The following is a 15,784-nucleotide window of genomic DNA, read 5'->3' as shown; positions in this document are numbered from 1 at the left end:
CGCCTAAGCTTTCACAACAGTGTGACAGGACAGCTTTTCTTAACACCAAACCATAGAAATTAGAGCAGAGGGGAGACCAACTCTTAGGTCATTTCTTCCCTGCCCCATTAGTGTGGGTTTGTTTCCCACAGCAAATTCTCTTGGTGCTTTGTCCAGCAAGGTTTAAATGATTCAAAGTAATGGGGCTTCCAGTGGGGACATATGGTTATTTCACCCAGTTAGCATGTTTCTTTCACTTTGCCTATAAATTGGCTGGTCACAAAAATTGGGTCTGCAGGTAGGTGACTCTGGGTGTTGACGGGATCTTGGGGTTTAAATAATGTGGGTTCTGTTTATAAAGATTTAGCACAAATAGGTTGCTCGGTTGTATAACTTATTGCTTCGAACGAACATCTAATCTGTTTTATTTCAAATGTGAATCACTGATGAAAACATGAATACACTGATACTTTGTCCAAGCACAGATGGGACACTCAGATGGGAAACTGATGGTTTATATCCTAGTGAGACACTCATAAATGTCTAAAAGACCTTTAGCCCCCCGCTCTGATGAAAATTTCATTCAAGTAGTGCTTTTATGTAGAAGTGACCCAAGAAGGCAAAATTATGTATCTTTGCTTTCTCTACTCTTTCCTGCTCCCTTCTTAAATTATATTCTAACCAAAGACCAAAATTATAGCTGAAGTTCACACAGTTGATGCTGGGTCATTTGTGGTTTCTATAGTACTTCTGCCTTATCTTCCTGTTCCCTCTAAATAATGAAAATCATGGGAGTACTTAGATCATGAGCAGATAAATTATTGGTGCTCAGTGGTGGTATCATAGGATTTTTGTTTGCTTTCTTTTAAGTTAGACACTCCAAGGAAATAAAGTTTGATGCCTTAGTTTAATGTCAGGTGAAATATACTTTACATTTTTTAAAAATCGGCTCATGTAATCTACCAGTGATTAGCAAGCAGTGATACCTGTGGCTGCTTTGTTTCAGGAAACTGAAAAATATTTTCAGGCTAAAGAATTTCACCTGGCACAACAGTCCCACAAATAAGAATTAGAGCTAGCAAGCACCATTAGAGACTCTGGGTCATTTTCTTTTATTAAAATCTGTCAGGAAAAGTTTAAACAGTCTACATAATCTCTGCTCCTATTTTAGTTCTCATAAACTAAAGTATTTCTAATTTAGCTGACATGATTTGTGAGGTATCCATCTACACTATTAATCAACTCGATTCTTCCTTCCATTCAAGAAAAATGTAGTTTCAGATACAGACTGCATGTTATTGATTATTTTAGCTTCAAATTATTTGTAGCAATACTTTAGCACTTCCATGTGATTTCTTTAAATTTTTAAAGCATCGTCTTAAAAGTTAATTTTCTTTTTATGCCATTTTGCATAATAATGGTGATGCAAAAAATATTTGAAAATTCTGCATTTAGTAGTGCTTATTAAGGAAATATTATTTTAACAGTTCTTTTTCATCACTAAGAATTTTTCATATAATGTATCAGATAACTGAAATGAAAATATCTTGCACAATTATTTAATATTAATTTATGTCCTTGGAAACTATAATTTGTATATAAATACATATATATATTTATACAATATATTCATTCTTACATGTATGGTACAGTATTTTTTATGTCTATATTATAAATATAGTGCTAATTTTATTTCTCTTTCTGTATTCATCACTTCTGAAGCAAAAATGAGATAAAGCAATGAGTCAGTTTCTTTTCAAATGATCACTAATCATGGGAAATTTTAATATAAGAATCTATCATTTCTTTCCAAAAGGATACTCTTAACAGGAAAAGGGGAAAGAATAGCAAAATGTATTATGTATGATAGATTTTTAAAAGTACTTTGCTAGAATATTCATATTTTCATAGTATCTGGCTACAAACATTTTCAATTTCTTCAATTTCAGTTTTGCCAAGTACTCTTTTTTATTCATGTCATTGCTGTAAGTCCTTTATTTGGTTTTAGATGGATTTCATTGAACTTTTTCAGTATTTTTCATTCCATATAGCTTTGCAAGCTGGCTAAGAATCAGGAAGGGGAAGTGCTCACCTTTAAAATCTAGGTTCATTGAACAATTATAAAGGTTAACAACGTCACTACCTGACATGATACCATAAACATCACATATAACTGAAACATTCTAATTTCACTCATGAGAGAACAATAATGCAAATTAATAAGTTTATTTTATTAAGCAAGTCCTCTACTGGAATATAGTATAAATTAGTAACCTATATCTTAGTAAAGAAAGAATAAAGTGAGGTTTTTTTCCCTCACGTAGGTCTTGACAACTAGAAAACTACAAACAGTAATAAATATCATAAACTCCCCCTATATTGAAAGCAGATGATTTCATAGGTATCTGATTGCAGCTCCCACACCTTTCATTTGTGTTTCCAAATTCAGTGCTTTACAAAAGAAAGACTGTTTGGTCCAGATGGCCTTCTAGAAGTCTCCCCGAGCAAACTCAGGAGAAGTCTCTCTAGCCAAAAATGTTGTTTCCGCTTATTGAGGTGCCAGAAATCCCACTGCCACTCTTTCACACAGCTCAGATAAACCATCTAAAGATTTGGTTGTTGTCTTTGTCAGCTGAAAAGGGCTGACCGCACTTACAGCCTACAGTGTAACTGCCCATACCACCAGCCCACCACCCACGCTTTCACCCTTTATTTGTGAGCAGGAATATTAAACCGAGAATGAATGATTTCTAGTGATAACTACTTGGGGTTTTTTTTCAATAGTTGCATCTGTCCCTTTATTTCCCTGTCTAGTCACTATTTTCAGAACAGTATGCCATAATTTTTACTTTAAAGAGTCAAACTCTTAAAAGAGATGACAGTTTGTTGATAATGCCTTTAAGGTTAATCCGATTAATAACAAATTTTTAAATTTTTAAATTTAAAATAAGGCAATAAAATTTTAGTGCTGCTTATATTCTACTTTATATATTTTTTTGGAGGAAAACGGCTAGATTTGCATCAGAGGATAATAAGAGTTCTTATATGTAGATTAAATTTGATCACCTTCAAAATTGTTTTGCCCTTCGTTTATACACATTCTTAAAGATATTTTAATTAAAAATTTAAAATATTCTGATTTATATTTTCAGGATTTTTTCCCAACTTCAATAGAAAATATAATTCTTTTAGCTGGATTAAATCTCAGAAGTCTGCTAGCCAAATCCCTTCAGTATATAACCTAGTAAACTAAGACCCTGCAAGGGTTGAGGAGTTTGCCCCGTGTCTCTAATGGCCAAGGTGTTTGTAGAACCAAGATCAGAATACAGGGCTCACAAAACATCTTACATTTTACGAAAAAGATGTGATCATACTTGACATAAATGTAGTTTCAATTTGGTCACAAAGAATACCAGGCTAAAGGCTAGAGACTAGAGAATGCTTTAAAAGTATTCAGTGGCAAACCAAATGTGAATTTGGATAGTTCAGATCAGTATCTTTTTCTTGGTTACAGGCTTTTCCCCACTAAAGGCAGAAACTGATGATGAAGGAAAGAACACGGAGTGTCCCTGTGCCTTCCCATCCTTCCCAGCTGTCACTCCCCACTTCGCTCCCTCTTTCTCACTTCTCTTCTGCACTTGTCCACCCCTCTGCCCCCGAAAGACTCCTTGGCTCTGGTCACTGCAAACCCCATTCCCTGTTAAAAGTGATCATTCATTCTCCACCAAGGTAGGCAGGAAACTCCTAGGGCAGGACTGGGAATCTTTGACAAAGAGGTCACATCTAGACCAGAGCTTAATTTCATCTTGTTCAGAGGATAGGTTCCCAAAGTCTTGTTCTCACTTATGCCTAAGGTTGCACAAACACACTGTGGCTTTCAGCTTCTTTAATGGCAATATCCAAATAAGGGCCATGAAATTATCATTTTACTGCTTGGCAGCTTTTTCTCTCCTCCTGATGGCTTTTCTCCCTTTTTATATGTTTGGGTCTGTATGTGTGTTTCTGTGTGTCTTTCTTGTTTCTCCCTCATTTTACTTTCCATGAATTCTTTTGTTTTCCTCTTTCTTTATATCATTTTCTCTCTCGCTACATCATCCCTACCCTACGACTATCCCATCCCTTCTCCTTAAACTGATTATAATTTACAAGTTCAGTGCTTACTTTAATTTTTGTTGTATTTGTTAGAGTTTTGTCATTTTTATATTAAAAGCAGATAAATGGAATTTTTATTTCATTTAAAAGATTATAAGGATTTCTATAGTTCTTAATATTGTTTTATCACTTTGGGTTAGTGATCCTCAGTGGAAAGGGAAAGGGGCAAGCAGTTTCTCACCACCTCTCTTAGAGAATAAAGAATTATCTCCCTGGTATCGCAAATCTCTTTGCAGCATCTTGGACAGAAATAGACACACAACAGACATTTAATAAATACTATTTAGTTAACTGATTTCCAAGTTCCTGGCAGCAATAAAAAATTATTAGATGACTTATACCAGTAGACATTGGTATACTGACCTTTAGCTCCCTTCTAGAAAAATTGGAAAAAATTTTTTCATCAGTAGTTTATCAGTTGAACTTGGAAAAACCTGTCAGTATTTCAGTATATCTTTTCAAGTTTAAACTACTCTTTAGTTAATGTTAGTTCATTAGGATCTGTTTTCCAAAGAAAGAGTAAATCTACTGTGTTTATTCCTGTAGAGGAAGTTTGGTCTTAGTTGCAGACAAACCACTGTAAAATGGCATTGACTGCTTTTCAAAGTAGGTTATAGCAGTTTAAATTTAGCATAAAACATTCAAAATTATATTAAAATATTTATACATTTAACCTGTTACATATTTATATCAGTTGTTTAAATAAAAAATATTTTAAAACAAGATTTCTAGTTTAAAAAATAAAAACTGAGGAGACAGTTGCAGAATTCTATATAGTCACCAAAAATCAATAGACAGTATGCTTTAATTTTACGTTATGCAAATTATACCTCAATAAAGCTAGGAAAAAAGAATGAGAAAATTAAGCACAAAATTTAATTTGCTAGCAAATGTGGAAACTCCTTTTCAGTATGCTTAGAAATCCAAATGGTTTCACCTTAGTAGACGGCTGTCCACGCAGCATACTTGATTTTCCAAATGTTTTTATCAAAAGATATTTGACATAAAGATTTATCTGATTATTCTGCTTGGCATTTTTCAAAAGATAGATCTTGCTCCCTAAATTTCACAGGCTCTGGAAAGAATTTTAAAAAAGAAGGTACCCTTGGTCTCCCTACCGGTTTGTAACGTCTGTCCCACTGAAACCCTCCATCAAGATGGCTTGGTATCCATCACATACTAAGATAACTGACCCAAACATTCACTTCAGCTTTCCTCCCTGCTGTTTGGCCTCCTTGCCCCTCCCCTGCTAAATTCATCTTCCAGAACTTCTAATGCTGCTGCTTTACTCCTCTGAATTTCTAAAACTGTTGGAAAAGTCCCAAATTAATCTCCTTTCAGTTAGAATCTTACTAATGTACAAGTCATTAATTTTTTCTGTTTTCTGTGGAGGGCTAAAGCCAAGTTATTTCATGTTTCCTTTCCAAAAAGCCAACAGTCCAAGGAATCTCCTCCTTTTCACAAACATGTCCGGCCATTTATCTTTGTGAAACCGCTTCCTCTCCCAGTTCATCGTCTGCTGAAACACCTGTCCTCTATTTCAAATACCTCTATTTCAAATACCATCCTCCAGTGGAAGAGATGCTCCCAATTTCAGAACACCTACATTTGCTTAGCAGCAACTCTAGCTGGCAGTTTTAAGTTTTTTAAATTCTTTATGTTGATTCGCTTTCCTACTGATGCTGTGCCAAATAGATAACACCCCTGAGTTTAGTTTCTTAAAGGGACAGTGTCATCTGTGAATTATAAACATTTATGCGCCTGCCTGTACTGTCGTTGTATCTTCAGGAACACTGATCTCTCTAAACATCTTGAAAGCAACTGTGAAATCATAAAACCCTGTTATAGCTGGAATGCTCTTCTTCTCATTGGGTCTTTTCATGAAAAACAGAATGAAATAACCGCTACACGTAACAGTAGCAATAACTAGCATCGTGGTGGCGGCAGGAAGCGGGTGGAGTTATTAGTATTGATAATGGTGGTGGCAGCCGCTGCAGCTCCCGCTTCCTTCCATTTAATGTGACAAGCCATTGTAGACATTATTTTCTTTAATCCTGACACCAGTCCTACAAAGGGGGTAATATTTAATCCCCATTTTACAGAAAAAGAAGCAGGCTTAGACAGATAACATCATTTGCTGTGGGTCACACAGCAAGGAAAAGGCAGCACCGGATTCAAGCTCCGGTGTAACTGATGGACTCCAAGCCCCATGCTCCTACCTCGGCTTCCAGCTGCCTCACACAGGAAAACCCACAGGAGCAAGACCCGGTCACCGTGGACCTTTTGTTTTAACCACTGGCCACTGACTGCCATTTCAGATCGTGCCCATCCTATACGTTTATCTGTTCCCGTTTGTTGGAAAGTCACCGGGGAACTGCTAGGAGAAGGTGGCCCCTGTGTCCTCTCCTCTCGTCCGCTAGGGCAGGCAGGAGCTGTACTGGGGAGCAGGTGAGTGCCCTCCATTTCCAGGCTCCAGCGAAGATTCTGTCTCTAGCAAAAAGTTAGGGGAAAGTTGGGGAGGGATAAGGAAGGTGATTCTCCAATGTTCTTCCACCTTCCAGAACTTGGAAAATAAATCCCATAGTGCTGCTGAGGGTGCAGGATCCGCCCCAACCCCACCCCAGTCTCTCTGAGGCTCTAGCTCTGGGGTCAGGGCTGAAGGGTCTTCCCCGGAGCAGTCCAAAAAGGGGCGCCTGGACCAGAATTTTCACCGAGCTGCCCAATCACGTATGAAAGCAACCGCCTTCCCATATCCCAGCTGTTACCTTCCTAGCAGTCATTTAAAGGGCTTCCCCATCAAAGGCCATGGTATGTCATCTTCTTGAACTTGAGTGAAGGTAGTAATGACTGATTAGCACAGTGTGAATTTTTGTAAATGTTGAATGGCTTCAGGTGAACTTTTAGAAACGTCAAGTACTGCTGTATTAGCATTTGTAAATTATCTGGCAATAGCATTAAATGGCTACTGAATTTTAAAGTTAGCTGTCATTAAAATACCTATCAAACTATCACTGCAATTTGAAGTGTTAAAAAGCATTTTCTCTGATAACCAAGCCTTCAGTAATATTCTTATATTATCTTTGTGAGAATTTTGGAAGATGTTTATCTATAAAACAAATAGTTATTGATATTCAGAAACAGATACAAGGACAAATGTCATAAGATTTTTTAGGACTTCAAAATGTCATTCATATTTTATATTACTGAATTTTTTCTCATTGAAAATATCCTTTGGTATTTCTGATATCATAATTATAGTAAGAGCTTTTAAGTGGAAACTTAGGATGGACGTATGTTATATTTCAGTTTTTCCCAAATTCATTTATTAAAATTACTTTTTACATTTTTGCTTAGCTGCACATTATCTATATATAATTTAATATATTTATATCAACTTTCATTTTTTTCAATCTTGTGCTAATAATGTACCTAAAATAAGTTTATATATGCTATTTTATACAAAACACATTAAAATAAAAATTTTAAAAATATATAATTTACAAAATAAATATATGTTTAAATTTATTAGTATTTAAATTTTTTTTCTATAATCATTTAATGTACCACAGTTGCTAGCCATAGTTTGGGGTATATTGATTTTTGAGATTAGCCTTAGAGTCTAGTCCTAGCCTTCCCATCAGTTCTTAAAAAAACCTAATACTGAAACCCAGTTTCTTCATCTGTAAAACAGAAGTAATAATGCCTTCCCTCCCACAAATGAGAAAATGTCTTTTGCAAATATTTGCAAAAGTATAAAGTACTATTCGCCCCTCCAATGTTAAGTTTAGAAGCTAACACTCTACGGCTTACTGAGCTAGAAGATGGGCTATAGTTGCTCAGGGAATCTTCATTTTACCTCCTCAAGGGAAAAAGAACATCCTAACCACCCAGAGAGTCATGGACAGAGCAGAGACCAGGACAGGCAGGGCCGATCCATCCGTGATGGTCCACTCAGAAGCAAGGCTGGGCTGGGCTGACCCTGCGCCTGGCTTTCCCAAGGCAGGCCCCTGGACCACCCCGGGACAGAGGGAAAAGAGCCAGAATCAAGGAAAGGAAAAGGGCGTTTCAACTCCCTCCCCATGGGGTCCAGGAGGGAGCAAGTCTCAGCTGTCAGTGCATGAAACAAGAACAGAACTCTTCCCCTGGCTCTCCGTCTGGCCTAAGCAAGCAGAGACTAAGTTATGATGTACTTTGTCCTAAGGAAAGTCAAACAGCTGATGACTAGCAGAACCGATATTTTGGTCTCTCTTCCAGAATGCTTTAATTTAGGCTAGATTAGGCTCCCTTTCCACAGGCGCCTTCCACAGATAGATTCATAGATACAGCCAGTATCTCATACTTTAGTCCCTCTTTTCTTCATGTGTTGAGTCACTGGTGACCACAGATATGTTGGCTACTGCAGAACAGAGAAAGCAAATCCCATATGTACACTGGCTTCTCTGTGTACCACTCCCAGTTTCCCGTACCCTTCTCTTGACATTCATTTGGCGTCCCTTACCTTCAAAGCATTACTGAAAAAGTACCTGTTCCCCTCCTCCCCACAAAAAGGTACCTATTCTGTGAAGCCCATCCCTGGCCAAACTACACTCATTTTGATGGTCATTTTCTCTGTGGATCCTTGGTCCTAAGCATTAAGAATATGACATACTCACTTGCACTTTAATTATAAAGTCATTTGCGTGAGTTAACTTGACCCCACCCACCCCTACGTTAAATTTTTGGCAGTCACACACTGGAAACCTGGAGGTTCAGCAAATGTTGGCAATGACTAGTACAATGTTGACCAAAGACTACCACCAGACAAGGGAAAGCTCAAGTGGCACAGAAAGGTACTTGCAGGTAAAGGAGAGGAGAAAGGTAAGACAGAGCTGGAAAGGCTTGTGGAACCGGAGGTGATTCCATCTTCTCACATCACTCCTCCACTCCCCCAGCGCCAAGCCCCACAAAAGAGCCAAGCTCTGCTCTGACCCACCATGTACCTAGGTCCCCTTCCCCAAATCCTGGGGGCTTTTCCTTCCTTCCTCCTGCCCCCTTCTCCTGGTTAGCCGGCACTCACCCTTCACAACTCAGTTTGAACATCACGCTTCCCAAAGGAAGCCACTTCTGACCAGCTTTGGTCTCTAGTAAATGTTCTTCCGTTACCAAGTGCTTTGCTTTTCGGGCATACATACTCGCGTCTAAGTAATAACTATTTGTAATTTTGTTTGTTGAAGGTCTTCCCACCCCACTCCATGAGGGTAGGGACCGTGGCTGTCTTGTTCCCAGTCCCAGTGCCCGCCATATGCCAGGCACACAGTAAGGAGGCGCTGACTAGGTGCTGGATGGTGAGTGAGCAGATGATCACAGTGAGCCAGGCGGTCCTGCACAGCCCGATGGGATCAGACCTCAGGTCCCTGGAACCAATTGAGAACCTCACTGCACATGTCCAAGTGACTTAGGAACCCATCAGTCACGTACAATAACAAAGCTTTGCCCAAATAACCACAGTCCCTTCCTGTGGTCCAAAATTACATTTTAAAATGATCTAAGAACTTGTGCCTCCCTATTTAATCAAATCTGTGTTGGTCCTTGTGGCTTTAATTTTGTTTAGTTTTGTGTTTTTGTTTTTGTTTTTCAAATTATTTCCCGTCATCATCAGGCCAGCCTTCACCAAGCATCTTCTGTGTATATGACATGTCTGAATGGGGTGCTGGGTCCTGGAGACTCAAAGATACATGAGACAGCCCTGCCCTCAAGGGCCTCAGCTGAATGAGAAAGACAGCAGTGTAAACAAACAATTAATGGTGTGACAAGGGCTATAATGAGAGGCTATATAAGGAAAGGAAGGTGTGATTAACCCCACTGGGGAAATCTAGAAATGCTTGGCAGAGGTGACATTTTCTAATGTCTTGAAGCATAAGGAGGAGTTTGCCAACAGGGAAAAGGGCGTTCAGAGCCGAGCAAAAGCGTGTGTTAGAGGTGCAGAGGTATAAAGCAGCTGGGAATGGGGTGCTGGATTGGGGGGGACAGGACAGCAGGAGGTCAGGAGGCTAGTGGACTGGCAGAAGGTGAGGCTGAAAGGAGGCAGGGCCAGGTCAGTCCCTGCTAAGGAGACTGGACTCAAGGGAGCTAAAGCGAGATTATAAGGAAATGCCGGATCCGATCCTATCTGTGTTAGCAATATGCCAGCAGGATCCCGATGAGGAAGGTGCAGCTCCCCAGTAAACGTCCCAGCACTCCGTTGGCGAGACCTCTGCTAGCCAGGCAGCCTCCCCACTGAGCATCTGGTACCTGCGCGCCTTCAAAGGAAATGTCACAACCGGATTCTGAGGGAACCAAGGCACACTAGGGCCTAAGGATTCTGAGGAGGGAAAGAATCAGATTAGTTTGTGGTTTCCAGGAAATTACTCTTTTAGTACTCCAGGGGAAAAATGCTCAAGTACCAAGTGCCAGACTTGAAAAATAATATGCATATTCCCACGGATGTGATTACTACTGTCATCACCATCATCATCATCAACACCACTTCTGCCGTCAAATGGGAAGTCAGATGCTCCCCATGAAGAACTCCAGGGTCAGATAAAGTTAATGTTGTTTCAGTGCCTCTCCTATCACCAGGCAATGGCTGAGGAATTAGAAAAACAACGGCCCGTAGTTACTGCTTTCCTTCCCATGCACATAACAAATATGCTGCAGTGACAATGCCCTTCTCCAGGCATCTGAAATCACAGATGTACAGTCAGATGTGCCACAGTGGATTGACCACTGCTTTATTATAACAAACAACTCAAGAGGTATTTGTCGAAGAGGAGCCCATGGTATACTGAGTACCATGCAGCTATAATGGGGAATGTATGCCATTGCTAGATAGACAATCTTTTTTTTTCTTTGAACAATGAACAATGATTATACCTTTGTGAAAAATGCAGACTAGCATTTTTGATTGAATAAGAAGGACAGTTATTTCAGATCCTCAGATTTTCTCTCTGTGCCCTCATCACACTAGCTTTTTCTATCATTTTACCATTTCATGGCACTTGCTTCCTTGCTTCCCCATCTCCTCCAGCAAACTGTAAGCTCCTTGAGGGCAGGGGTCAAGTCTTATCCACCTTGATATCCCAAGTGTCTCAATCAGGGCCCGACAAAAAGAAGCTGCTCAGTAAATAGTCGAGGATACATGCAAGCACGAATGGATGGATGAAGAACAACCTAAGAAATTAGATCAGTAAGCCTCTTGGGTTGCCTTGTAAGAGAAGGGCATCATTTGCTAAAGGCTAGAAGAGGACCCTTTGCTTTCTATACCTGCATTTCAAAGCCAACCTAATCATTTCTATCCAGGGAAGCTAAAACAAAGAGGAACCTGAATATTCATTAGGAGCATAAGGGATTCCTGACCAATCGTCAGACCTCCTGCATCAAACCATATTGGAGTGGGCCTAGGAATCTTTAATTTAACCAGTCCTTTACCTTCTTCCCCTCCCACCCTCCAGTGACTCTGATTCAGGTGGTCGTGGAACACACTTAGAGAACACTTTCGGAAAGCAGGCGTAGCTCAGTGGTTGAGCACCTGCTTCCCATCTGTGAGCTCTTGGGTTCAATCCCCAGTACAACATTAAAGAGAGAGAGAGAGAGAGAGCGAGCATGTTCAATCAAGTGTTTAACAGCACAGGCTTTGAGCAGATTGAGCCAGGTGTTATCCCAGCTCTGCACTTACCAGCTCCAGGGCAGACTTGCACAAGTTTCTTAAGCTCTATGTGCCTCGGTTTTCTGTTATAAAATGAGGATGGATAATAGGAGCTACTTCATAGTGCTGTTAAGAGGACTGCATAAAGTAAACCAGGTAAGGTGCCAGTCACAGTCCTTGGGACTAGTAACCACTTGATAAATTATAGCTATTATTATTATTGGAGTCCATGGTTGTTAAGGTACTTAACCATGAACAAGTTACCGCTTAGTAGAGGCATTTTAAACAAAATTACAGTCTGAATCTTCAAGCTGAAGGAACTCCCTGTGTACCTTAAAATTAACTGTTTGAAATGGTATGCCAATTTCTCAGTAAAGCATTGGGCCATGAAACTGAAACTTACCTATCATCACTCATTACAGAATATTTGAAACCTTCCCCACAAATCCAAGTAGCTTTTTGACAAGTTGCAATATTCAAAATCCCAGCCAACAGACAGTTTGCATTTCATGTATAGATCCTTACGTTTAGAAACCAGCCATATTTTAGGTTGATATGTCAAGGCATAAGGATATCCATATTAGACAAACGAATTCTTAATAAAATCCTACAGTTGTGGAAGTGAAAGAAACAGAGGACAAAAATCCAGATTTGGGGGACATGGCATAAACCAAAGCCATCATTTTCATTCGCTGTGCATCATTTTGATTTCATGTGCATCTATGCTAATTTCGTCTCCCCAGCCTATTATCTAAGCCTTACCAGGACAGATGTGCTGTTTTACAGGGCCATAATCCACTTGGTGGGCGGATAACCAGGAGGCCTTTGGTCTTTATCATTTACTCCAATAAGAAAACTAGACTATTGCCTTGTAAACCAGCACGTGTCCCATGCCCTGCTTTCACAGGCAATGCTTACCTACAGAACACCCTCTGAACTTCTAACCAAATTCATAAAACAAAAAGCAACACATATACATCTGGGAAGAAACGAGTTTTTAAATCATAATTAAAATCAACGGCGAGAATTCATCATGTCACAGAGATACTAAACTTAGCTCTAAGCTGAATGAAATTAGGCAGAGGTCCATCTGGGAGCATGAACAGTAAAATGTGAGGGTTGGAAAGTGACTGAGAGTACAGGATTTTAGGTCATACAGGGGTTCATGTGAATCCAATTTATCATTCTGAGGTTGAGACATTTAGGTGAAAATTCTCATCCTAGTGGAGTTTTATATCTCTTTCGACTGAAAGATAAAGTCAAAAACATAAATTCCGAAGACACTGCTAAGGTTTCCCCACCAATATTTCTTTTACCTCCGTCCTATGTATAACCCTAAGTCACTACCTCATAGCCCTCCTTGTGGGAGATAAGGGTTTCCAGCAAGCTTGGAGACATAGTCCAAAACCTGAGCAAGAGATCATTGACTGTTGAGAAGACAGTATTTACGAAGGCCAGAAGTGAACTACAATAGATGAAATGGCCCATCAGCAAGGACTCTGATTGCCCCAGCCCACCTCCAGCTCTCAAAAGACACCTGGTCCCCAACAGGTAGAAGGAAAGAGAATAGAAATGAAGGGCTATGATTATAAGCATCAAAAAGAAGCTATTAAAAGAACACAAATAACCAGGAATTTGCTTCAGGTTCTGGCATGCTGCCACTTGTCCTTTTTTTTTTTTTTTTTTCCTTTTCCCCTGATGTACTAAAGAAACTACCTTATCTTTATTAATGTGGGATCTGTGATGAAAGCTTGAAGTTCCGAGACCCAGGAATTAGCCTCAGCTCCAACTTTTCCTAGTCACGTGACCTTCGATTATCACTTAACCACCCTGGGCCTCAGTTTCCTCATCTAGGGCCTCGATCACATGTACACTCAATAAGTATCTGTAGAAGCTGAAAAAACTGAATCTGTAAAAGGAGGAGAAACCAGATCTCAGATATTCCTTCCAGGCTGAACTTTCAACGGTTCTTGACTTTTTAGGTACAAACTCTGGTCCCTTGTCATTCTAATCCTCATCTACAAATATGTACCAACAGACTAATCTCTTTTTACTCAGTGCACACCCACCTTACACAATCTCATGACCTCATAGTATTGCCCTTCTATTATGTTACAGTGAGAGGGAAACATTTTTCCATTAACCTGATCATATAATTATTTAACCATCATCAGTTGTCAGAGCACCTTACCGCTTTTAAAGGTTCTATGCAATATTTCGAAAATTATGTAAGTATTTACATTTTTCTTCTACAGTTGTTTTCTGCTTGATTTCAAGAGTTAAATGAACAGTTTGCCACGTCTTGGGTCTGATGTGCTTTTCTTCATTAAAATGCTGGAGGTTTTTTTCCCTCTTTAGGAGGAAAAAAAAAGAAGTCTTGCCTCTGCAATTTACTTTGGCTTTCTCAAAAGTTGGGTAGGAAAGTCAGTCTAATTCATGTGGAATCTAAAATGTTCTTGTTGTACAAGCGTGTGCAGAAAGGAAGCCTATAATTTCCGAGCATTCTTTCAGGAAGTTTGTATTCTGTTTTCCAGGGAGCCTTTACTTTCCAAGGGAGTATGATCGACATGCCATTACTGAAGCAGGCCCAGAACATTGTTACGCTTGCCACAGCCATCAGGGAAAAATGATCTGTTAAATGAAGCGCTCATCAGGTGGGCTGAACATATACAGTGGGTTTCTTAAAGACAAACCACAATACGCAAGGCAACTGGTTAGTATGCCAGATTGGAACCTTATTCTACTCACAGTTCATGTTAATCGCAGTTTTTCTTTTCTTACTGGTCAGTTATTCCTTGAAAAGTGAACTTCCTTTCTGCTGGCTCCAAATTTGTGCTTTTATTTTTGTTTATTAATGTGTTAAAAGTACAGATTTATCATTTCAGGGTAGTGGGGGATAGATGGGCTGTGAGGGGACGTTAGGTCTTGGCTGCAATAAATCTTTCCTGAATATATGTATTACCCTCACCCTTCTCATGTGAGCAGAAATTTCCCACATTGGTCATTTGTCCAGATGACACCAAAAACAATTTTAAGAAAGGCCAGGCCATTGAAAATTAAGAAATAGATGAAGTGGTCATGTCTGTTTCACTAGAAATCTGATAAAACAACAGACAGGGCACAGAAAATGTTGATGGCATAGTATGTTGCCTTACAAAGATATCTTCCAGAAAGAAATCTGCAAAAAATCATAACCCCCACCCCCAAAATGAAAAATTCATATACTTGAATGGCTAAATGATGGATACGAAAGCGCCATCCTGGGTGAATGCTTTGGGTCAACGATTGCCAGCAATTAAAAAATTAATGTGCGGAAACACAAGACCATCCATTCTCCCCCTTTATTTCCCCGTTTAACTGTTTGCCACTGAGGCCATTTCCCCCTGTAAATGTATGGCCGGGACAAGACTCCCTCAGTCATAAACTTGTCGCGTCTAAGGAGACACAATGCAGCAGAGCTGGTGCATATGGTCCCCGGCGAGATTTGCATGACATTAGAGATGGGGCTCCAGGTCATATGGGTGGTGTGGTTAACGGGCTTAGGAAAGCTGTTTTGAAGAGGTTAACCCAGCTTGTAGTAAGGGTAAATAAACATAACAACCCGCCATTGTCCCCTATTCAGCATGTACTCTTATATTGAAGGCTAAAGGGTATTGAAGCCGCAGAGGATCAACTTGTGCTTGCCAGAGGACGCCAGTGAAGTTTGAAACACCAACAATCAGAGATTTTGTTTCTGTTCCTCATTAAATCATGAGCTTTTGTGTTGAGACTCTGAACGACTGTTCTTTAAGAAATTAACAGAATGGGAAGTTTTAAACTCTGCACCAACCTTTTCATGACCTACACAGCAGCAATGCTGCTCCTCTTAGACAAACACCGCGGGGAAGGCTGTTCTGTTTATTTAAATGTGTAAATAGAAAACAGTTGTTTTTTTATTTTCATTTTTCACCTCCTCCTACGCCCTTTTTGTTTATTTCCGATGTGGCCCCT

General features: G+C 39.6%; 1 protein-coding gene across 3 annotated transcripts in view; it reads left to right on the top strand.

Moving 5' to 3' along the window:
- The window catches only part of CLYBL (citramalyl-CoA lyase), a 267,593-nt gene extending 252,030 nt beyond the window's left edge, over positions 1 to 15,563 (top strand). Inside the window, exons 8-9 of one of the 3 annotated variants that reach the window (XR_188188.4) lie at positions 14,329 to 14,507; positions 15,437 to 15,563. Coding sequence is in view for 2 of the 3 variants with exons in the window: in XM_004458414.4 (XP_004458471.1) it covers positions 14,329 to 14,424 (96 nt within the window). In the remaining variant the exon portion in view is untranslated. Of the gene's footprint in view, positions 1 to 14,328; positions 14,508 to 15,416 lie in introns of all 3 variants that reach the window. The other 2 variants (XM_004458414.4, XM_012525124.4) reach the window with 2 other exon arrangements.
- The last annotated feature ends 221 nt before the right edge of the window (positions 15,564 to 15,784 follow it).

This window comes from Dasypus novemcinctus, chromosome 15 (assembly GCF_030445035.2).
Source record: "Dasypus novemcinctus isolate mDasNov1 chromosome 15, mDasNov1.1.hap2, whole genome shotgun sequence".
NCBI lineage: Eukaryota > Metazoa > Chordata > Mammalia > Cingulata > Dasypodidae > Dasypus > Dasypus novemcinctus.
This window is presented reverse-complemented; position numbering and strand designations above follow the sequence as displayed.